Source organism: Alosa sapidissima, chromosome 3 (genome assembly GCF_018492685.1).
Source record: "Alosa sapidissima isolate fAloSap1 chromosome 3, fAloSap1.pri, whole genome shotgun sequence".
Lineage (NCBI taxonomy): Eukaryota > Metazoa > Chordata > Actinopteri > Clupeiformes > Clupeidae > Alosa > Alosa sapidissima.
In genome coordinates this window covers 24,273,024-24,296,621 of record NC_055959.1, presented here as the reverse complement: position 1 = coordinate 24,296,621, position 23,598 = coordinate 24,273,024, and the positions used below count along the sequence as shown (strand labels likewise).

At 43.2% G+C, this 23,598-nt stretch overlaps 1 protein-coding gene and 1 long non-coding RNA gene across 6 annotated transcripts in view; one reads left to right on the top strand and one right to left on the bottom strand.

Moving 5' to 3' along the window:
* Positions 1 to 2,915, top strand: part of LOC121704539 — a 17,265-nt gene extending 14,350 nt beyond the window's left edge. The window contains exon 5 of the long non-coding RNA XR_006030585.1: positions 2,645 to 2,915. This is a non-coding gene — a long non-coding RNA (uncharacterized LOC121704539). The remainder of the gene's footprint in view (positions 1 to 2,644) is intronic.
* trpm4a (transient receptor potential cation channel, subfamily M, member 4a) lies at positions 78 to 23,598 on the bottom strand. 5 transcript variants are annotated; one of them, XM_042084820.1, is made up of 30 exons: positions 23,385 to 23,598; positions 17,788 to 17,791; positions 17,431 to 17,483; positions 14,165 to 14,226; positions 13,515 to 13,692; positions 12,411 to 12,591; positions 11,684 to 11,853; positions 11,202 to 11,379; positions 10,762 to 10,826; positions 9,758 to 9,994; positions 9,501 to 9,603; positions 9,181 to 9,299; positions 8,778 to 9,083; positions 8,113 to 8,214; positions 7,678 to 7,806; positions 7,411 to 7,540; positions 7,028 to 7,173; positions 6,527 to 6,639; positions 6,293 to 6,397; positions 5,565 to 5,611; positions 4,854 to 5,083; positions 4,629 to 4,744; positions 4,346 to 4,478; positions 3,820 to 3,994; positions 3,407 to 3,572; positions 2,925 to 3,106; positions 2,505 to 2,637; positions 1,935 to 2,007; positions 1,552 to 1,645; positions 78 to 891 (listed from the first exon to the last, which is right to left on the bottom strand). In XM_042084820.1, exons 1-30 carry the CDS (start codon positions 23,454 to 23,456, stop codon positions 854 to 856), a joined length of 3,840 nt encoding a protein of 1,279 aa, XP_041940754.1. In that variant the 5' UTR covers positions 23,457 to 23,598; the 3' UTR covers positions 78 to 853. The 5 variants fall into 5 exon arrangements, 3 of the variants coding, with proteins under 3 accessions (XP_041940754.1, XP_041940753.1, XP_041940755.1); XM_042084819.1 differs by lacking the exon at positions 78 to 891 and adding an exon at positions 906 to 1,407; XR_006030584.1 differs by lacking the exon at positions 78 to 891 and having other exon boundaries at positions 1,588 to 1,645; positions 2,305 to 2,637.

Below are 23,598 nucleotides of genomic sequence, written 5' to 3'. Positions count from 1 at the left end.
ATGAATATAATCAAACAACAAAAACAATTTCACTGACAAACTGATGCTTAAAAAAGTGAAATGAAAATACAACAATATGCCTGCTTCAAAATAGAGTTTATTTGCAAAGCAGCTTAAATAGATACATTTCCATTTTAGTTTCACATTTATCTAAAACCTTATATCATCAGTTATGAATTTAAGTTGTTTAGTAATAAACCTCTAAATGAAATGAAAGGAACATGAAATACACAAAAAAGTTGATAAAACATTTGAATATTAAAAATAAGGTGCATTTATCTACAATGGAATGAGGTGAAAGTGTCATACCCTGATTTAATCAAGTACTCTAGCACTTGAAACCTTGCACAGGATAAAATGTCATGACCTTAACATAGTATATGTTATGTGCTGCCAAATCTTCAGTGACTTGTGGTTGTACAACTGTGGTGATTTTGTTCAGTTGGAACTTGTAACCCAGGACGATACAGTACATAGACCAGACAGCAATAATATGCAAAAACTATGCAAAGAGTGTGGGTTGAATTCCATTAGTGGTCAGGGGATGATGTAAGGCAAAGCCATCTTATAATAAAATAACTATCAGTGCAAACTACTGCATCTGTTCTCAGCTGGATGGAAGATCACATCCATCCATCAGTAACATGGAGTGTAATGATCTCCCCCTCCCCAAAAAACAGAGAACCTTTGGCTTGAATGGGTGATACGACAGAATAATGACTTCTTCTTGAATAATGAAGTCTTCTTTTTGGTCATTGCGCCTGTACATCTCCATGACCGTGCAGTCATCTGATTCCCTCACCAATTTCTCCTCCTCCTCCTGCTCGATTTGTTCTCCCCTCCCTGGGGTCCATCAGCATCTGGGCGATGAGGGAGAGCTGAGGACTGACTCTGGGGCATCAGAGGGAGAGACAGAACTATGAGACCTCACAGAGGACTGCACCTATGGCATTCCCAAAGAGAGCATGAGGCAGTGAGAGCGACCCACACACCAGTCTCTCGCCTGTTTACCTCCTAAGCAGACCCGCAGTGCGGGGAGGGTGATCGCGCTTACACTATGAGTGCTCCCTAGGAACTCTACACTCTGCACACTGATCCCACAGGCATACCATTCTGTTTATTAGAAAGATTTATAAGACAATAAATACTCCCCCTGCCTTCAAATATTTATCGGTGGCCAACATATCTCAATCGTTACTCCAAACCGCAGGTGTATTTTTGGTAATTGAGTGAAATATGTTTCATTCTATGTGGTCCCTACCTGTGCATTTCAACATTTAAATGATTAACTTACAGTGCGTTTGGGAGAGGTTCCATGTATATGTGAGGCTGTTGGAGCAGAATGCTTTTAATGAGCTGCTATAAGCACGATGCAGCTCTTGATCCCAAGCACCCACCAATTCAGCACTACATAAATACATATGAGCTATATTAGGAAGAACCTAGTTATGCCATAGAGATAGAAGGAGGGACAGAGAGAGAGAGAGAGAGAGAGAGAGAGAGAGTGTGTATGGGAGAGAGAGAAGGGGGGGGGGTGGGAAGAGACCATACCTCTTCGTGTGGGAGGAGGGCGAGGTGGTTTTATCAGGTTACTCTGGGACAGTGAATCCGCCATCCATGAGAGGACGCTGGAGCAGTACTCCACCTGAGATAGAGAGAGAGAGAGAGAGAGAGAGAGAGAGAGTATATGAGTGTGAACTTGATGGATCGTCTCTGGTCTGTGCTGAGCCCGCACTTAAAACAGCTGCATCTCCAAATGAAGAGACAGCCATCATCTCTCACACACACACACACACACACACACACACACACCACATACAAGACAGTCAGACTGATCCCCCAGTTGAGGTCAGTGGAACCTAAGATACGTGTGGTTGGGTATCACATGGGGGGGGGGGGGGGGGCTGAGCGAGGGGCGCACACCCTAAACTAACCTCTGACTCCAGCATTCTCAGCCTGCGGTCGTGGTCTCGGATCTCCACCATTTGCTTGAGCACACTATCCACCCTGCAAGCAGACGACACAGAGAGGGAGAGGGAGCTCGTCAGTCCCTGAGCAGGGTAACTCCCACACACATGAAGCGAGGCACGCCGGAGGGGCCGGGTCACCCGGAGCCTCATTCCACCGCCCACATGATACATCATACACTAGAGACAAAATGAGCTGCCCTGGCTTTGGAATGGGTAAAAAAAACATGGGTGCAAATCTATATAAAAGGAAAACTATATAATAATATACTCATAAACTATATAATAATATACTTTTACATGTACATGAAACCCATTCAGTCACACACTCATATACCGATGGCAGAGGCAGCCATGCAAGGTGCCAACCTGCACATTGGGGGCAGTTTGGAGTTCAGTGTCTTGCTAAAGGACACTTCAGATCAGGAGGAGCCGGGCTCGAGCTGGCAACATGCTGGTTGCCCAATGACTCCTCTACCTCCTGAGCCACCGCTGCCCACTGTATACACAGGGAGTGAGTAGGAACGAGTCACTGACTTGCAGGATGTGCGCTTGAGTCGTTCTGTGTCGCTCTCACGCTGCTTCTTATTCTGGATGGACAGAAGGTTTTCTTTCTGAATGGACTCCCACGTGTTGAGCTGGCTCGCCTTCCTGCCCCTGATCTCTAGAACTTTAAGGAGAGAGAGAGAGAGAGAGAGAGAGACAGAGATAGAGATTATTAAACATAAATGCAATTTAAATTTAGACCACAACACTACACTTTCCTTTGTTAATGTTCCATTTTGATAGCCAGCATTATTTAATACCACAACTATTATATCAAGTGTATAAAGTGTTCATATGACATGGGCATGCGGCAGATTGTGATCTCAAAATGGACTCCTTTGAGTTACCTCACAACAGACCTGTTCAGCTGGGCAACATGGGTACATTGGCCCAGAGCAGTTAATGTCTTACCGAAGTGTGTCATTTTGACAGAGGGCACCCTGCGGATGTTCCTCTTGATGAAGAGGTGCAGGTGGGAGAGGATGATGAAGGGTGGGGCCAAGCAGGGCCGAGAGTGGTACTCCACTATCAGGTTGTACCGCTGGAACTTCCAGTGGATGTCGCTGTGCTCCTGGACTTTGCTGAAGGTGTAGCTGTAATTCGCACACACACACACACACACACCACAGTGTAAAGAAGGATGTAATGTATCACTGATATGGCTGATGCTGAGCATGGATGGATCTATGCACATTCTTACTGAGCCTCAAAAATATTGAATATTTTAATCATATTTAATTTGAATATCCTGTGGTCACAATTACACCCAGCAGGTTCCACTCAACTAGGATAACACATCCTAGTTCTTAATTTCTAATAGAGACCCTGAGGTATTCCCAGGCTCAGGAACCCATAGACCGGGAATGGGTGAATGTGCTGTGTGCATGTGGTACCTGAACATAGCAATGAGCAGGTTGAGCAGAAGGATGTTGGTGACCAGCAGATAGATGGACAGCAGGATGAGCACCAGCCAGTTTTCTTCAATCTGCGGGCACGGCTCCATGCCCTCATTAATTAGAGTGGCATTCATAGTGCACGTCACATTATCACGCTTGTCAGCTGGACAGAAGGAGGTGGAGAGAGACAGAGAGAGAAAGAGAATCATGGAATTATGAGATTATGAGAGTGGAGAAGAGGAAATATTAAGGTGAGGAAGAAGATGTGTAATTCTACGTTTGTTTATTCGAGAACACTCTTTCATCTAAACTAGGCATTGATTTTATGCATGTTCCTGTTAGAATGGGATCCTGCTAGAATGGATATTTCTATGATGTGATGAATTTCTATAACAGCTGTGTTCACTCACCATCTATTTCATTCAGTGGTACCTGTCCATAAATATGCATGTATGGTCTGTAGAAAACCCGACGAAATATCCAATCAGGACGGGAGTCATAGGAGTATATAAGTGCTTGATTGGCTACTCCATACGCCATAAGCCACACCCCCAGGAAGAACAGGAAGAAAAAGATATCCTTCACCTGTGAAAGAAAGCAATAGAAAGAACAGGGGTCTTAGAGTGTTGACATGCAACACTGTGAGGAGAGTCACCCTGTAAATGACTTGTCACAGATAGTAGAGGACCGAACGCTCCACACAAACATGGATCATATGCCTCCGTCATCATCTAGATTCTAACTATAATGTAAGGTGACAACATCCTTTTCAAAATTATACAAATATTTAAAAAAAAAAACCACAATGACATAAAGTAAGAGAATCTTTGCATTTCAACCCACTAATTTCATATGATTTATTTTATATTATATTACTAATATCCCTTAGAGACAGCTGGTCTCATTGAGATCATTATCAACAACTAATTTTCTCACCATTTTCCCAACAATGATGATCTTAGGCCCCAGTTGTTTATGAATGGCAAAAATGTGGATGAGCCTCAAAGTGAAAACCATATAGTCCAGACACATCATAGAACGCCCAAATCTATATGACCATGGGAACATTCTACAATACACACAGAAAGAAATGACCTTAATAAGACACATAATACACACATACACATATACATTAACAAAAACACAGATACTAAATATGGTCTGACATGTGTTAAAATGTAGGGACAGCTCATCCACGTGCACACATACACACACACACCTGCACAAGAGGCCCAAACAGAACAGAAGGATGGCGGTTAAGTCACACTTATTCCAGATGTCCTGTATGTACAACCGGATCCTCTGGAATACAGCAGTGGTTCCTACATTGAAAGACTGAGAGAAAATGAAACATTAGTTTGTGTGTGTATTGATATGACTATGTGTGTCACATATGATTATGTGTCCCACAAATGTATGTGTGTGTTTTTGTGTGTATGTGTACCTGTCGTATCTCCTCACAAACCAAAGTGAACACCCAAAAATACAACACATATTCTGCTGTGTTGGGGCCTTTAGGTGGTGGTTTGAAGTCAACCAATAGAATGTAGGCAAAAAGGAAGAGGAAGAGGAAGTACATCAGGACGTTGCCGAGGAATGAGGTAACAGGTGAGAACCAGAACTGCCGCCATCTGTGGAACACAAAGGGGCGTTTTTGGCTGGAAGGGGAGGATCCTGTGGTGTCAAAACAAACCACAGGGAGAAGTTAGACATCTGTGAGAGGTCAAAAGGTCAAGAGGAAGTGACACATCAGACACTAGGGCTGCACGATTTGGGAAAAATATCTAATTGTGAATTTTCTGACAGATATTGTGATTGCGATTCGCAATATCATTTTTGAATGTCAATGAATTGATTCAGTTCAATATTCCAAATATGTCTTTAATTTGTGCCAGCCCTGATTGGTGAGCACGCCCAGTGCCCAAGAAGCACAGCCAACTGTGAAGCTCACCAATCAGAATTTTTGTGCCCCTCACGCACTACGCATACCCACCAACCAGAAGTGGCACAGTCATGGAGGATGACATGAATATAAATGTCATCAATGTGACAAAATTAACTGTGCAAGATTATTTGTAGCTTTTGCGATTAGGTAATTGCGTTGGTTCATATTGCAACTGCGTTAATTGTGCAGCCATATCAGACACCTACACACCATTGGATTTGTTCCTTAAAGCATTGTATTCCTCTGCATCTTCATTCCTGTAAAACACACAGACACCATATGAAATACTTTATATTACATTCTAAAACTGATAGTTCCGGTCCTTGATTGTGAATGGCTGAATTGTGTTCGATGCCGTTGTATAACGGGCACAAACATACACCTTGACCGCATTTGACGATAGAGGAAATCTATTTCTTGGCGGAAAAATTGTTATCTATGAATAAATCATAAATGAATGAATAAATCTATGATTCCATGAATAAATCTATGATTTCTTGTTGCTGTGCCTTTACTTTATGAAACTTTGCAAGGTATGTAGAGTAACAATTTTAGAAAAGCAATAAGCCACGTGAGTCTGTGGCACCACGCACTAGCAGAGTCTAACCTACGGCCTCTCGGGGCGTATTGCTTACTGTAAATAAACACGGTTACCCTGGATCTCTATGAAGCACACATACATAAACACACATAACTGTGTATAAACTCAGCTGACAAATGTGAGTTTTTCGATGAGAAATATCCAGCTGACAATGGTTTTCCTACTCATGCTCTCAAGCTCTGTTGTTGTTACATTGTATGTGTTTGTTTGAAAATGTGTGTGTGTGTGTGTGTCTGTGTGTGTGTGTCTGTGTGTGTGTGTGTGTGTGTGTGTGTGTGTGTGTGTGTGTGTTTGTGTGTGTGTGTGTGTGTGTGTGCGTATGTGTGTTTGTTCTTACGTGTGCAGGATGTCAGCAAGGGAAAACACAGTGCCGTCTCCTCCATCCACACTGTCCCTGGTATGAAAAAGCTCCTCTGTCTTCTCCTCATCTGTCTCCTGCTCCCTGAAGGAAAACAAACATCTGTCTTCAAGACACTGAGAAGCAACACCGCTGAGTGGACAGACGAGAGAGAGAGAGAGAGAGAGAGAGAGACGAAGCCTACAAATAGTGATGACCGATGATGGGACACACCTGAAGCTGATGAGGTTGGAGTAGATGAGGGGAGGAAAGAAAAAGGTGAGGACGAGCTTCCACACCTCCGTGCTGCTCTCCATGTCACCCCACCAGATCTGGTAGAGCAGTGACTGACAGAGTGAGAGAGAGAGAAAGATTTTTTTAACAGGGTCGGACAGAATAGACAAGTCTAACATCTATAGTGAGGTACGGGATGGGATGGAGATGGGTGAGGGGCTAGAGAGGAATCAGAGGTTCAGGCTGACAGATTTAGTGGTCTTACAGTAATACTGGGGTATTGGAAGCATGGGGAGAATAAAGCATTGAAGGAGGCACACAATGTTACTGGAACAGATGAGATAAGACGCCCATGTGTGTATGTGTATGTGTGTGTGTGTGTGTGTGTGTGTGTGTGTGTGTGTGTGTGTGTGTGTGTGTGTGTGTATGTGTATGTGTGTGTGTGTGTGTGAGAGAGAGAGTGTTAGGTTAGGGTAGGGGGGTTGTTGTATGGAGCTTCACCTGAACACCGTCATGGCTGAAGAAGAGTCGGGCATCAGCTGCAGTGGCCATCTGCAGACAGGTGCCACCTACCCATACATGAGACTTCCTGATGAGCAGCGAGTAGGAGCGAGTCTCATTACTCTTATAGCACTCGCTAAACACATCTGTGAAACACACACACACACACACACACACACACACACAGACACACACACACACACACAGACACACACAGACACACACACTTCAGTTCTGTTCTACTCCTGCTACCTGACCTATTTGTTACAATAGACAAGACCCAGCATATCCTATCCAATATCTGCTATTATTTTCTTGTCATAACAATGAAGGTGCTATAATATATTTATAACATTAAAAAATGTTTATAGTGTACAAAGTACCATGCGCCAGGTTCTCAAAGCGCTGGGCCAGCTCCTTCATGGCCAGCTTGATGTCGGTCTCCTTCTCCATCTTAGACAGCTCTCTCAAGATCTTACAACCACTGAGAGCACTGAGGACAGACTCTTCTGCCTAAGAGAGAGAGAGAGAGAGAGAGAGAGAAAAGGAAGTTGAGGAAAACAATAGATAGAATGACTGAATAAAAATCACACATTAGAGGGCATTGGGACTGAGCCACTGGTGTGAGAGGAGGACATGGGGCCTTGTACCATCTCCCAGAAGAAGATGGCCATCTCACTGCGGTTCTGCAGCACCGCCCAGACGAAGAGTGAGGCCCAGGGTGAGAGGCAGTGCTGGTCTTTGTACGAACACGGCCCCAGCAACAGCTTATTCACGTGCTGAAAGAGAGAAGACAGACAAAGAGGAATAAAGGCAGACAAGGGAAACAGAGAGAGGAAGACAGTCAGACAAACATACTCAAAAGCCAAATATCAAGTAATAAGTTCACTTTACTGGCACGTGAAAGAGATAACATGTGCCAAAGTCTTCAGTGAAGTGGAAAAAAACCCCATAATTGTCTGGTTATTCCAGTACTGCCCTGCTGCGCACAAACTCTTGTATTTTAAGTCCCTAGGCATGAACATTAGTCTTTGTTCCAGATGTTTCAGCTGTCTGTAGATGCTGTTGATAAGCATGGGCCATACCTTCAGTGCTTTTCTTGTGCTAGAACCATAATCCAAACCCAGAGGACCAAAATAGAAGGGCTGACAGACATCTCCCAGGAGGTCCCACAATACTCGTGACACCTGAAATAACATAAATAAGTCAAATACACCTGTGCAAAATAATGTATGGTGGTAAACCGCCAAATCATTGCTCTTTTCTCTGACAACCGGATGCATGACATTCCGCACAACACACAGAGTGTATGATGTAACAACTAGCTTCCACTATAATCAACGAAACTGGCTCCACCAGACGAGAGAGCAGTGCCACATTTTTTTAAAAAACAAACCACTCCTCTAAAACTATTCTTACGCTTCACAAACAGAACATTTCAATTATGCCCCTGGTGTAGTAATAAAGGTCACATCACTCATCATAACCCAACACAAACTCATAATCATACATAGACACACAACAGGTGTGTACACCCCTTAATGGCAGTCAGGACAGCCATGTCCCTGCCCAATCCACATCTCATACCCAGAGCTGCTCTGATCACACCAGCAAGGTGTCAATCACTCTTTTTCATGCAAACATATAGCTTATCATTGCTTTAAAATGGCCATATATTCATGCAAGAGGCAACTGTTGTCAGACAGCTTCCTATCCTATCCTCTGTGAGGTGTGCCTGATGACCTCTCACCTCGTAGAGGCTGAGCTCTCTGGCGGCGCAGGGGTTGCTGAGGGGGCTGATGGGGCTCTTGAGGGGGGTGCTGGCATCAGGGGTGGACGTGGGGCCCAGGTTGACGGCCACACCCTGCCGCTCAGTGAGCTTGCGCTGCAGCAGGGTGTAGGCCAGCGAGCTGTCTGACAGCGATTGGTACAGGCTCTCCAGGCGCCGGTTGGTCAGGTAGTCCAGGATGTTCAGGCCGTTCTCTGTGAAGAGACGCACAAACTGGGGCTTGTTGTTGACCAGGGCGTCCGTCATGGAGTCCTCCAGGTCTTCGTACTGAAGAGTGGAGGCAGGAGAAGAGATCAGTAAAAGCATTTGACTAGGAGCTGGATGTAATGGCTGTGAGTAAAGGATATGGTGGTTATACACTCACCCGCCACTGGATGTCGCCGTTAAAGAGCTCGCTTTTGGCAATGTCCACCCTGTTCCAGGCCACGGCCAGCTTCAGCTCCTCAATGTTCTCACTGGCGTCGCTGGACATACGTTTGCTGGCTGAATACCAATGTCACAAACACATTTGGGCAGATTATTTGTGAGGTTTGATCACTGATGATAAAGTAAGTGGATCAGTAAGAGAGACAGATCTTGCTTGCTGCTGGCTTCCTGCTGTGTTATTTCCATTGTCTTCTCCCTCCTAACATTTTTAGTCACTAAGCTTTAAATGGTTTCCTCTAATACTGCGTTTTGTCTGACCTCGAACTAAGGCCTTCAGCAAGACTGTGTCAAAGTCATCTGCCCCTTCATATCCCTCGTTGAACACAGTAATCAGGTCCTTGTTCTGGAAAATGCTGAGAGCCTAGAGAGAGAGAGGGGGATGGGAGAAGAGGACACTGATGAGAGACAAAATGGTTCTGAGAAAGTCCATAAAAATGTAGTCAGGCAAGTACAAGGATGCAAGCAGCCAGCCGGTGCTGCATACACAGTCACAGTGCAGGGTGTGTTATGCTCACCCGGTCCACTAGTTTCTCCAGGTTTTTTTCGGCGGGGAAGGAGTTTCGTATCCGCTCTCGCACGTGCTCTCTCTGCTCCATGTTTGGGCCCTCTGGGACCTCCCTGCCTGCAGGTTTCTTGGGGTTCTTGGGCATCACTGACAGCTCATCCAGGAGTTCACAGATGAGGTCGGCCGCAGGACCAGAACCCTTAAGAACCAGCCACGGCGTGGCCTTACGCAGGGACAGATCTACTCTCTGTGCAGTAGAGACATGTCTGTGAGGTTCACATCGAAGTATATATCTGAGCAGAATGATGTACATTTAGCTGTACATTCCCTCAATGTGAATATATACTCTGAAAACCATACCAGCAACTTGACTGAGACTGTGGGCCTTTCCGAAACTAGTTACTTCGCCCTCTCCCTAGCCACTTGCACTCCGTTTGCGTGTTCACAAGGAGGTTCTGCCACATTAAGGGCCATCCGAAACCAATTACTGTTGAGTTATAGTGTGTTATAAACCCTCCAATGCCAAGTGAGCACCGATGCCCCCTTGTCGAGGGTCAGTCAATTAATGTGGCATGTCACGAACGCTTCATATAAATGTGAGTTCCATGTGAGTACACCTGTAAACAAATCCATGGGTGGGCTACGTCAGAACCTGTTTCCGCAAGGCAGAGTGAAGTCCGTCCCAAAGCTGAGTGCGGTATTACCTTGAATATACTGTACCCTACGTGCTAATCAAGGGGAACTTCATTTAGCTGTGAGGGTGATTTCCACCCGAGTGCACTTGGTAATCAGGACTAGTTTTGGAAAGCCCTGTGATAATCCTGACCATTCTTTCAATTAAAATGTATTATTTCATTGAATTATTTTAAACAATTACACAAATAACACATACAGTATGTTTCTTATGTAAAACATAAGAGGAAATTAATCATAATACAGAGGGAAAGGTACAATGGTTCAGGTTCTGTGGTACAATTATGCAGTTTTATCAACAATTATGGAAAGTGGAAATACCTCTAGCATGGAAGCCTCTCCAGATATTAACATACACAAGACTGGAATCTCAATACTGCCACTGCCTGTGGAAATCACATCATCAGACTCACGAGCTTCTCATCACAGAGGTACAGGTCTCCTCACTATTTGATTTTGTTTATTTGTGTAATCTCACCAGATCATTCATAAATATCACTAATGTACCTAAGAATGCTGATCTTTTGTATACCTGAGATCTAAAAATTATGTTGCACTTGGAAAAAATAGGCTACTTTACACTAGGTTCTACTTTGAATTTCTACAATTTGTTAAACCACTGCGGCATGATCAATCACAAACATGAAAAGTGCAAGAATAACTATGCCCAACAGAGGGCAGCTTACCCTAACTTATCAGTCAGACCAGCGAGTCTCTACTTCATACAATCATTTTAACCTCTCCTCTATCAAGACTCTTACCCCAGATCCCAGTGCGCTGATGGGATATGTAGTCCTCGAAGTTAGCTCTGAACCCCTCCTCCCCTCCTCTGCGGCCTACACTCCCATCATCCACCAGGAGAAAGGCCTGGTAGTTATTATCCAGACATCGCGAATCACATGAAGTATTCTGAACATAATAGCGTGCTGGGAAACTTCCCTGAGAAAAGAGAGAGAGAAAAAAAAAAGACAAAGAGAGAACACAAACATATGACGTCAACCAAAAGCTATGTATCAAGTACATACAGTATGCTTGAAATTAAAGCCAATTTGAATGTCAATTAGTGTGCATGTGTGGTGTGGTGTGTGTGTGAATAATGTGTGTGTTTGTGTGTGAGAAAGAGTGTCTGCGTGTGTCACTGTTAATATGACTGAAAGTATAAGTGTCTGCATATGTGTGAAAGCTGATATATACATGCTCATGCATGAAGGGAGCATTCTGACGGTGTAGACAGTGTTATCACCTGTGGATTTACAAGCTGCTGGCGGTTGTGTACCAGGCCCCAGGGCGCCACGCCTACTGCAATGATCTTGTTCTGGGATACTGAGGAGGCTGCCGTTCCATGATCCCTCACTGCCTCCCCAAGACAGCGACCTACACCTTCTTTCAGGCCGCCTGTCAATATCCACGCGCCTAGAAGATAGAGAGAAAGAACAGAGAGAGAGAGAGAGAAAGAGAGAGAGCAGAGGAATTAAGAGGATGTGTACAATGCAGTGTGTTATGATTACACCAAACTATATTTACACAGAATACTTGTGGGACATGGGGCTCAGAGACTCTAGTGATAGAAACACTGTTTGAACTGGAGTGGCCCCTTGTCAAAGTTGGCAAACAGACAGAATTCAAGCAAATCAGCCCTACATAACTCTTTCAGTCTCACCTAATGGCTTTTAGTTGACTGAACTATATTTGTTGCATCAGAGGTATTTTTCAGTAAACTCAGCAGGATGATAGATCTCAGGAATATATCCAAATGTCACACACAGACAGGATTCAAATAGAGCTGTCCTGCCCTGCTCTGTTCATCTTGTTTACCGGGATGCCTGTCATCTGATAAAACTGGATTTGTTGCAACAGAGGATTTTGATAACAAACTCAACAACATGATGGTAGATTTCCCAGCTCAGGGCTTGTTTAGGAGGCAGTGTGTACTATGGTTAAATGAAAGGCAGTCCTGCTGAGGAGGTTACCTGTGCTCTGTGCGGCACGCACAAGGCCCTGCCGGAGCACCTCCCTGACCCAGGGCTTGAGCACCTCGCTGCCCTCGCCCCCCACCACCGACACCACCAGGTTGGGAGCGGGGATCCCCCAGTGGGCCGTCATCAGCGTGTAGACTATCTGAGGGGGCGTGTGACAGGACAGGCGCAGGAACTGGGAATGGCACAGGAGGGGAGAGCAGACATAAATAAATCCCCCACAACATGTCCTTCATTACACACTTGATCCGTAGAGATAAAGTCGGCATTACACTGCATGTCAGCTGGTGTAGTTCTACTGAGAGGAGACCAGAAATAATGGTGTTAGACCCCGGCTGTCCCCGCTGTAATTAGTTTTATATATAAGCACACAACGCATAATAAGAGCCTTTCATAGTCAGTGAGAGATCACATGAATGATAAATACGTGTGATCCCTATTAATCTCTTAAATAGGCTGACTGGAGGAACACTGTATTGCTTTGAGGTCATCAAAACAGGACAGAAGGCAAAAGTAAGAGAGATACCGGTACAAAACTCAAATTCATATCCATGGAGACTGAACATTAATAAAAGTGGTTGTTAACAATGTAATCATGTTTAGCTTTGTGTATATATATATATATATATATATATTGGAAGATCTGTTATTTAAAATGACTTACTTAAATGAATTAAGGTTAAGAACCAAATAATCAAATAGCTGATCTAAAAGAAAAAATGTGGTAAAGATCCATATCAAGTCACACCAAATTCAATTTAGCCAGAGAGCACGAGGATTTGGAAGTTGGAGATTGGCAAGTGCAAGAAGACAAACCAGAAGCCAAGGCATGCATGTTCTGTATGTATGTGACATAGTATGCTGATTTATGTTTGAGTTGCCTAAATTGAGACTTCTGCATCTTTAGCTACTTTATGTGAAGATGGCCACTGACCCATGAATACAAAGAGACTGAATAGAATGAAAAAGAATACAGAAATGATGTATGAATAACTGAGTGACGTGAAGCATAGAAAGGGATTGAGATTGTGATCTGACTGGGTAAAAGGGCTAAGCTGGGTCAGGAGGAGGAAGCGCTGGAGGTCTGGGGGTACCCACATGACTGTGTCTTCTACCCGCCCCAGCAAACTCCAGCTCCCCAAAAGCATCTGTGGGGTATTCAGAGGAATGCTGGGCGCTGTCCCACTGGCTCACGATGGCAGCCCCAAAACAGTCCCCTGTGGCGATGGAGCTGTGCATCTCTCGCACCCCTCCACACTGACAAAGAGCCCCATTGCTGTGGGAAAAGGAAGAAAGGGAGAGAAAGACTAGGAGTTTATAAAGACTGTACTAAGCCTATAGGATTAATGATGTGACCGTGGCTCCACTGAAATACATCACACTTGTCTTTTAGCATCATGTCTTAAGGACAACAATGATAACAAACACCAGCAAAAAACAACCATTACTATTACTACTGTTATACAACAATATACAACTATATACAACTACATACAACTATAACAACAGTCCTGCAATTACGAAGTGTAGCAATGGTTTATGGTCAGAAGGCTCTAATTGGTTTGATATGGATCTTATGTCTAAAGCACTGATTTCTGTTAGTCATCTGGTTTGCCTTGCACTTTTAGTTTTAAAAGGTGAGTCTCAAGCAGACCGTTAGAGAAAAGGATTTTTCCATCCACATTCAGTGCATGTGTGTACAGTACATATAAGCAAATGTCAGATTTAGCAGGAATGACAGGTTGTACCTGAAGGAGTCCTCCACAAATGTTGTGCACACTCTCTTCTTAATGATCTTGGGAATCCAGCTCTGGAAGGAACAGTTACATGTAGATCAGATCCATCCAAGCATATGCTCAATTTTTTTGTTGTTGTTCTACTAAGTTTTCACACTTCTTATAGACTTCCATCATGACTGAACAAACAGTAGCCTAGATCGATGGGTGTGTGATTCCAGGTTAGGTGTGAGAGTTATTACCAACCAAACATCACAGCCACGCACAGACCATGTCATTATATAAAACCACATCAAACAGGCAGCTTCATGAGTCACAGCAGCGCAATGGCTCATTTGAAGAGACAGATTACAAAAAGCATACTAAAAATTGCATAGGTTGCTGCGCATATCTGGGTGCATAGTTTCAGTGGCAAGATGGCAGGACAGTGAGAGGAAGTAAACTGGCAGTGACCAGTGGTTCCATGGACGAACAACAGAGAATTAGAGTAGGCCTATTAACGTTTTTCATGTGACGTATTCTAGGTTCTATAGCTTTGTTTACATCCAGCTGGTAGGCAAGGGACAAGTTGAACCCATTGAACATCGTTGTCTGCAGCTGCCTCTCAGTAGGCTACATCTCTGTATTTCAGCAATGTCAACATTTCAGGCATCAATAAAGGTGATGATGAAACGTTATCCCATTGTTCAATATTTGATAGCCTGTCACAGGAACGTTGTTTCGCTAAAATCGCCCTGATTTGGTGCATTGATCTGTATCGATAACGTTATGGGAGAACCTGCATGTAGCCTAATGGTAGCCTAACTTTTTTTCTCTGTTCAAAACTCGGTTTACACGAAGACAATAGCCTTTCTTAGAAGCTGTGAAATTTGACCAGAAAGGAACGTGTCTTCCTTCTGAAAGCTGACACAAAATCAAACAATATTTGATCATTTAACTTCAACTGAACAGCGACAGGTCTTGGTAGGCAGTAGACTCAGCAGACGTTAAAACGGTAGCCTACTGTTATAGCCAGAGTCAGTCAGCATCATGTAACATTAATGGCGTTAGTCATGAATCCTGTAACATATTATATCATATAACAGCGATGGCTTATTCGAAGACGATCTGCATGGATATATAACCACCCAGAAAAACTCAGAATGTGAGTGATAAAGTTCATTAATTGTATGAAACTTTTTATTAGTTATCCATTGCAGCATCGCCTATATTAGGCTGTTATGCTAGCTCAGCCTTTAAATATGTTGTTATTTTGGTCATGTGGACTTGATTAAACGAATAAAGATAATTCATAAACTGCTTATTTCTTACATGACTGAAGCAGTAGCCTAGGTTCAACGGTGGTGTTTGAGGTTGCTGTGTTAAGTTGTTGTGTGTGATCGCTAAACAATTAGGATCAAATCAGTTTATTTTGACATACGGGAGTTAGCCTGACCTGTAACGTTAGCCTATAGCACATAAGCCTATTCTGTTTTCATTTATTAGCATTTGTTGTGATTATATAATCAAATGACACTCATGATAACTTGAAATAGAAGGACAGTGATTGATGTCCACAAGCACGAATTTCACGAGACAAATTAGAACAAACTGTTCAGGTAAAAATAATCTTGCCATGTTTAAAATGCTGCACTTTTTCCCTTCATAGCCTATCTCTGGCAATTCATTTTTGGATGACTGTAGATAGTAGTATTTTAGCCTACGTCTTCGTAGACAGTAGGCTACACCATTAGGCTATCTTGAGAATTAAAGACTTCACAGCTGCTAATGATCATCCTCCACAACCACGAGGATAGGTAGGCTAAACGGTCGTTCATCGCCTTTTTGCTTCTTATTGTAAAACCAACTGTTAGGGCCTACACAAGTGGTCGGCATCCCGGTCAATATTTGATATTAAAATTTCAATTTTGAAGCTATTTGTAACTATGTGTAGCCTATGCAACCCGACTGTTGTAGGCTTGCCTACCACTCTCTGCAGTGCCTTGCCTACCATTCTTGCCTACCACTCTAGTTGTAAACAAACGGTCACATGACATTATGACGTAGGTGCAAAACCTTAATAGTTGGCATAAAATGCTGGAAACGGGGAATAGTCGCCGCCTGAGGATGGCTACGAGGGGCAAGGAGAGACAGGAATGACCGGATACATTGAGGGTCAACACAAAAGCGATCAGATCATACACTCGATGGTCAGCTGACAGTCTTTCAAGTCTCTCACACGGAGATAGCCTGGCGGGCCATCCTATATCATTGAAATGTATAGTCTGGAATCGACCCATTCACCTCGCTTAATCCAAGGGGCGGGCAGAGAATTGTCTTTCAAACTGCCTAGGCATGCAATAGGCCAGCGCTACGACCATATCCGTGTCCAGTTGGCAAAACGGCAAATACATCCTTCTTCGAAAGGAATGACTTAAGTGCATTGTGTTGCTCAACTTTCAAAGAAAAGCACAAGTCCAACTCCTTCAAAGTTGACGCCAATGCCGATTCAAACAACCGCTCTTCGTTCGCCATAGCCACCTTCCTTGTTGTTCACCGTCGCAGGACTGTCGTCAACCTGTTAAGCCCGCCTTAAGACTCTCTAACAAAATAGAGCGCTGTGATTGGATGACGTCCACGCCGTCAGCCAATAGAAATCCCTATGGTTTGCTACTAGACGTACAGGCTGAGCAAATTAATTTGCCGCCGTTAGGGTGCGTCTAGATTTCTAGGCTAAAGGCTCAGGTACGGTCCTGCGCGTGTCCAAGACGTGCATCATTTTTGCCGTGGACGTGAAGCATACTCCAACTTCTGCTGTCCTGAATGCGCGTTAAATCGTTAAGGTTAGCGCCTGCGCACTACGGATTAACTGTGGTACGTCGAGCCTGAAAGTAGGACACAACCACCAAAGAAGCCTGAAACGCCTGAAGAAAAGAAGAACGTGGGATGTGCGAGCACTGAACAAAGGAAGAGCTAATGCTGCTTTCCAGTAGTCTGGTAAATAATCGTACACTCACCCGTACAACATGTACCAATGAGTGCCTGGAAAACAAATTGTTACATTGAATTGCAGGCACAGCAAGACCGTGCAATGCCTGAATTGGTGACCGGATTGAAGCAGCAATGTAATCTAATGTGTAAGAGCATTACATCAACTTTAACATGACCAACACAGTACATATGCAAAAAAAAATACATGTCATCTCATCTCAACTATGGCGCAGCCATGTTTGTTGTAATGCTGCTTTCGAGATGTCTTGTAAATGTCTCGTAAATCCGGAATGGAAAGTGTAAATTACCCAGCTTTCTTGCAGAGTACTTGAGGGTACCCCGAGGTGGACGTACGACCTTACAACAAACATGGCTGTGCCCATATTGAGATGAGATGATGTATTCACGGTCTTTCTGTGCCTGCAATACAATGTAACAATTTGTTTTCCAGCCTTTTAGCTGGAGGCTACATGTAGCACAAAACAATAACAATGACTAGCCTCCTGCTAATGCCCCTCGTGGCTCGAGAGAAAGGCGTTCCTAAAGCCACTCATTGGTACATGTTGTACGGGTGAGTGTACGATGATTTACGAGACATCTCGAAAGCAGCATAAGGTCGTACGTCCACCTCGGGGTACCCTCAAGTACTCCCAGGTAAAGTGAGCGTGCCTGCCCAAAATGCCGCAAGAAAGCTGGGTAATTTACACTTTCCAACTCGGGCGGCGGATTTACGAGACATTTACGAGACATCTCGAAAGCAGCATAATGAAGGGAAAAGCACCACGAGTACGTTCGCCTGTCTGCTGGGAAGTTTGATAAATTGGCCCATCGTATCGCTCCATTTATCATCCACCAGAACACACACAGCACACCTGTTGGTATAGCTGAGAGACTAGCTTAGACTACTTGCTTATTCGGCTATGTGGCTCGGTGGCGCGAGGGCAGCAATATTTGTGCGATTTAAAGTTGGCCTAAAGACATTTTTCTAAACTCAGCAGTGTCATGGTAAGAAAGAGTTGTGCGTACAGATGTCCTCAATTAAATTTGTATTGAGTCTTCACACCTGCCTCATACCAAAACGTATGAACCAAAAACCTGTAATTATGACGTGTCAATAAAAGTTTTGAAGTAACTCTTTGTGTTCATAATGTATAATGTCTCACTGTGATAATGGGTGTATTTAGAGCGAGAGGTAGCCTAGGTTATTCTTCAATTATTATTATGATAACGCATATTGTCCGGTGTTGACAGGCGAGTTTCGAGATTTGAGTTCAGCATTGTTCAGGACAGGAGTAGGCCTAGGTGATAATGATTGCACCTGGGAGAGGTAGGCTACATTCCCTTTATTATTATAATCACTATTGATAACGCATTACGGAACAGGCGAGAATGCATCTCGATCAACAAGTGTTACTGGGTTTCGCCTGAGCGTTGTAGATATAGCCCACCTTTCCGATTTGATTTCAGCATTGTTCAGTAATAGGTGCTAGGCTACGCTCATTTTTAAAAGATGCATTTAATCCAAAGTCATGTCAGCTCTCTATGCAGGGGTTTATTCGAACATGACGTGAAATATCCGTAGTCGAACTATAAATAAACTATTCGGTTTTTAGTGCTGTGTAGCGCATTTCTACAGTCTATGATTAGTTTTATTTTATTGTTTGCCATCTCATTCAGTGCTCTATGATCCAGGGCTCATGACCAAATCAAGCCAATATAATAGCCAGTAGTCACAATGAGCCCATGCAGCCACCCTGTTTCGACAATGAAAGATAAAGCACAGAATGGCCAGCCTGAGCGGACAATTAGCCTACGTCCCCAACTTATCTAAAATGTGGTGTCTTGAAATACTTTGGGTTCTACACCATAGATGGTAAAGTAACCGTTAAATATAATATTAAAGAATCTGTGATGTGGCTTAACATCGGTTGAAGTTGACTCCATGTCGTGGTGTCTCACTTAACTCAAAGCCAGGCAAGCTGAGGACAGGCGCTCTGCTCCATCGTCGTTATGGTAACCAAACAAGTATTCTTCTGTCAAGTTTTTTTTCTCCATAGACAGTAAAAGACAGGTTTTAACAGAGCCAGAAGGTAGAGTTGCGACAATGGGTGTTCAAAATTCGATAAGTTCACGTGGTTCATGTAAACTTCAAATAGTTCCCGGAAGTGATTGACAATGGATTAGAAATATGTTCAATGATAGACAGAGCCACGATTTTGGGTAATTGACAGTCAATAAATGCATTGATATACAATATTTATAACACAGTGCAATTATTGTGTAAACTATGTAGTTACCCTACCATTACAACAATATTAAATTAAAGCAACACCAAAGAACTTTTCCTCTGTCGCACGCACTATTTGTTCAGCACCAGCTTTGCAAATAACAATGTCCACAGACAATGTAGAATATGTTGCATGATTTTATGAAAGGATGTATTGCGACATCAGATGCAAGTCAAATTTGTAGTTTCTCATGTCTCATTCCATCGAACTACAGATCCGCTACCCGATCCGGCAAACTTACATAGTGCGTGCGGTTATAGCCGATAGAGGGCCGAGAAGTGAATGCAGAAAGTGCCGTTCACCCTATTACGAGTTGATGAACCACTGAAACGATTTTGGAAACATTATTTTAAGGTACAAAAAACTCTTTGGTGTTGCTTTAAATTCCAGACCGTAGCCTGCTAGATATTGGAAGGTGACCTTTTTTCCCTTTTACGTATGTGTCACTTAATATTAATTTCTGTACAAAACCAAGACGGGAGATTCTTTAGAAAACGCAATAGCACCCACCCCATAAGTGTAACCTAGGCCTATCTAAATTATCGTTATAAAAAAATGACCTAGTACGTGACTCAAGAGCTGTAGGCTAAACAGTGTTTTTGAGACTGCGTAGCCTACAAAAGCGCATGAGATTTTAATTTTGCAACGAGAAACTGTAACACAGCTAGTCTAAGTCTAACATTATAACTTGTTTGAGTTTTCTCCCTAACGTTTTCTCTGGTTGTTCTTCACTGATCTGAGATAATGAGCGAACTACCTTAAGTAGCGTCTCGGGAGAATAAAAAAAAAGTTTAAAAGTTTTCTAACATCTCTCCAGTGTAGGCTAATGGTGGGCATGTTACGTTAACCGTAGCATTACCTACACAGTAACCACATGGTAATGCGATGCGAGTGATCATAATAACATATAAAACGTGATATAGTCCTTGATAAATAACAAGGCTATGAACTCATAAACAACAGCATTTTGTCACAGTTTGTCATTCACCGTGCTTTGAATACAGCATTAAGATGCTAGGCTAAAGAGATTCAGAGAACCTGCATGGTTGTGCTCATCCTGTCAGAAAATAGCAATTTGATCAGTGATCATGCATCATATCAGCGCAAGCTTGGTTTGAAACTGGTTTCTGGGGATGGGGTTTACACGATCCTTCACTGGGCTAGTGCCATGCTGTGTTAATATGACCGTGCTGGTGCTGCTGCAGCTCCCTCAAATCTTATAGGTATTCATGCATATTAGGCTATAGCTTGCCAATGAAAATGAATGCAACATAAAAAAAAAAAAAAAAAAGTAGGCTACTGCTCCTAACTGAAGAAACGTTTACGTTACTGTCAGGAAATTCTTATTATCATTGTATAACAATTTGTGTAAGCAGAAATATTCTTGTGCTCTTTGTGTGCTATTGTGTGCTGTTGTGCTCTTTGTGTGCTATTGTGCTATTGTGTGCTGTTGTGCTCTTTGTGTGCTATTGTGCTATTGTTGTGTTGAGTTCTAAGAACAGAGAGTTCAAGGTAAATGTTGTTGTGCTGACTTCTAAGAACAGAGAGTACAAGTTAAGTGTGCACCCAGACAGACAGGAACCGCACCCTGTCTGTGTGTGGGTGAGATAAAGAGTATGTCACAATGAAGTCGCTATGTCTTGCTTCCTATTTTCTGTGTGCATCTGTACAATAAAAGACACAGCTTTTGGGCTGCAGAGTCAGAGACTGATGGTGTGAGGAATTCTTCCTTACATTAGCAGGCTCTCCTCTTGGTACCAGAGTTTGTGGGCAAAGCCATACTACGTGTTGTGGTTCTTGTATCTATATGTTGGGGTTAAATTCCCTGACAGTTACCAACAATGTTAACAACAAACTCAGCTTCACTGCTGCAAACAAAGTTGGCTATATGCTTCGCCATATAACGAACCAGCTAGCCTTGTGATAACAAAATCTTTACCTTTTGTTTAGTCCACTGAAAGTTATCCACATATCATTTAAATACACAGTTATGGAGGAATTGTTTTGGGGAAGCAGTTGCTATATCCCACTTTTGCTGCCTTTAAGCCACTTAAATCCATAGCCTAGAGCATTGCGCATACGTTACAACTTGACGTGATGGTGAAGCTAAATGCCCAAGAAACGTCACATCATAAAAGTTGTAGGCCTACTAAACGCAAACACTTAATAACAGCTTGTTCGTGGTGGTGTAGTGCTGCCTAATTGAAATGGGATAGGCAAGGGTTATTTTATTTGATGAGGAGCTGATAAAGACTGAGCAGCAGAAAAGGCATAGTCGATACATAAATCGTTTAATATTATAATTAGGCTATTGGTAGCCTACTATTACTTTACTACTATTACTGTTATTATTATTATTATTCGGATGAGGCAAAGGAATGTAAATCTGAGTCTGAAATGTTGGCTACAAACAGTCTATAGGCCTACTGCTGTAACTGCACTGCTGCTATTATTAATTGTAACTTCCGGGAACTATTTGAGGATTCCATTAGCTGCCGTTGTTGGAAAAAAATGGAACATTAGCGTCAATGGAGTTGTCACAACCATAGACATAATATACATAGACGCCGCATTGGCTGCTGGAAACAAGAAATGCGGCCGCCATCTTGGACCGGTCATACTCCTCATTGCGTTGCAGCAGAAAACACAAGATGACAGCACTGTGCAGCATGTTCCTGCTCAAATCGGCGGACCATACTCGGGGGATTTACTTTTCACAAGTAAGATTTAACATTACCGTACTATTGGTTGTATTTTGTATTTTCGAACAATGTGGCCTGTATCATAGCTACATGTATGACCTTTGCAGCAAAAAAAAACGCGTGAAAATCTGTTCGGTATTCAGTGAGATATGATTAATTAAGTGTGCTGACAGCTCATTGCACCGGCCAAACAGATTACACTGAGTGGAGTGGATGACCGGTCCAAGATGGCGGCTCCAAATCTCGTCTGCGCTAGTAGGGAGCAGCGGTCGATGCGGCGTCTATGTATATTATGTCTATGGTCACAACCATAGGTCGCAACTTTACCTTTATATGGCTCTAGGTTATAAGTGTTGTTTTTATGTGGTCCACCTACTGGAGGGGAGTGTTTACAGCAGTTCCGTTTCACACATGCGCAGTCTACGCGTCACTTTGACGCGCGGTCTTAAATTTCGGTCGACTCAAAGACGCGACGCATGCCGTAAAAATTACGCGCTCACCAGGGACGCAGACGCGGGAGCGTACCATAGGCTTAACACGGAGACACACGGAGGGAGTGACTCTAGCTCTGACTCTAGCTCACAACGATAAACAGGCCTGGATGTTTAAAATGTCAAATCTCTCTGTCTCTGTCAAATCTTTCAGTCACCTCATGCTGTGACAACATTAAATGATATAGATCTCTGCGCGCATTTGGCCACGAGACTTAAATACATCCAGCTGTGTTCTGTCAGAGAAGTTGCCAACACATCTAATTGGCATAGGCGTGACACGGATCATCCGCAGCTTTCACGGCAATTCCCCTTTCTCCGAAGATGGATATTGTAGTCCACCAAATGTTTTGCGGAACACCACAGACAATATGTCAGCTTTGTAGCCTGTTATTTCTTTGTGGTCTACTTTTCGTCTTAATAAATGCAAGTTTGAATTTCCCCTGGGGATCAATAAAGTATCTATCTATCTATCTATCTATCTATCTATCTAGTTTAATCATGTTGTAACAGTAGCCTAGCGTGACTTCTAAAGAACAGAGCAACATTTACAGATTATGAAAATTCACATGTCACTATTTACCTTGGGGGGAATTATCCTGTGCTACACGTTCATCACGTAAGTCTTAACTTGCGTATCTGGCAGTTAGCAAAATAGAGCTACTGGCGGCAGCATTCCAGCATTGGTTATGCAAATTTTATATCATTAAGTTAAACGGAATTTGACTATTTATTGGGCATGCACACCATCGGAATACCAGCACCAAATTTTCTGACTCACCTGGTCCTTTTCTGAGTTTATCGTCCCAACTTCACATCCTCCTCCATCATTGCCTTTCTCCGCTTCTTCCATTGCTTCTTTCTCTGCCCTCTCTTTTCCGTCAAAGACACAGAATTATTCGTTTCGTTTCTATATTTGGCAGACAATGTCCCTCACTTGTTAAGTCGGAGACACGACTCTTGCCGTGTGATTTTTCTGTAGAAGCTCTACGAAA

Bases quoted from the DNA above. Each gene is read 5' to 3' on its own strand.
- trpm4a (XM_042084819.1), bottom strand. From the start codon at position 23,456: ATGGAAGAAGCGGAGAAAGGCAATGATGGAGGAGGATGTGAAGTTGGG. The intron at 9,084-9,180 runs GTGAGTGTATAA...TCCACTCTTCAG, and splicing joins ACGGCGACATCCAGTGGCGG to TACGAAGACCTGGAGGACTC. The intron at 2,638-2,924 runs GTAAGACATTAA...CTCTCCTTAAAG, and splicing joins TGTCAAAATGACACACTTCG to TTCTAGAGATCAGGGGCAGG.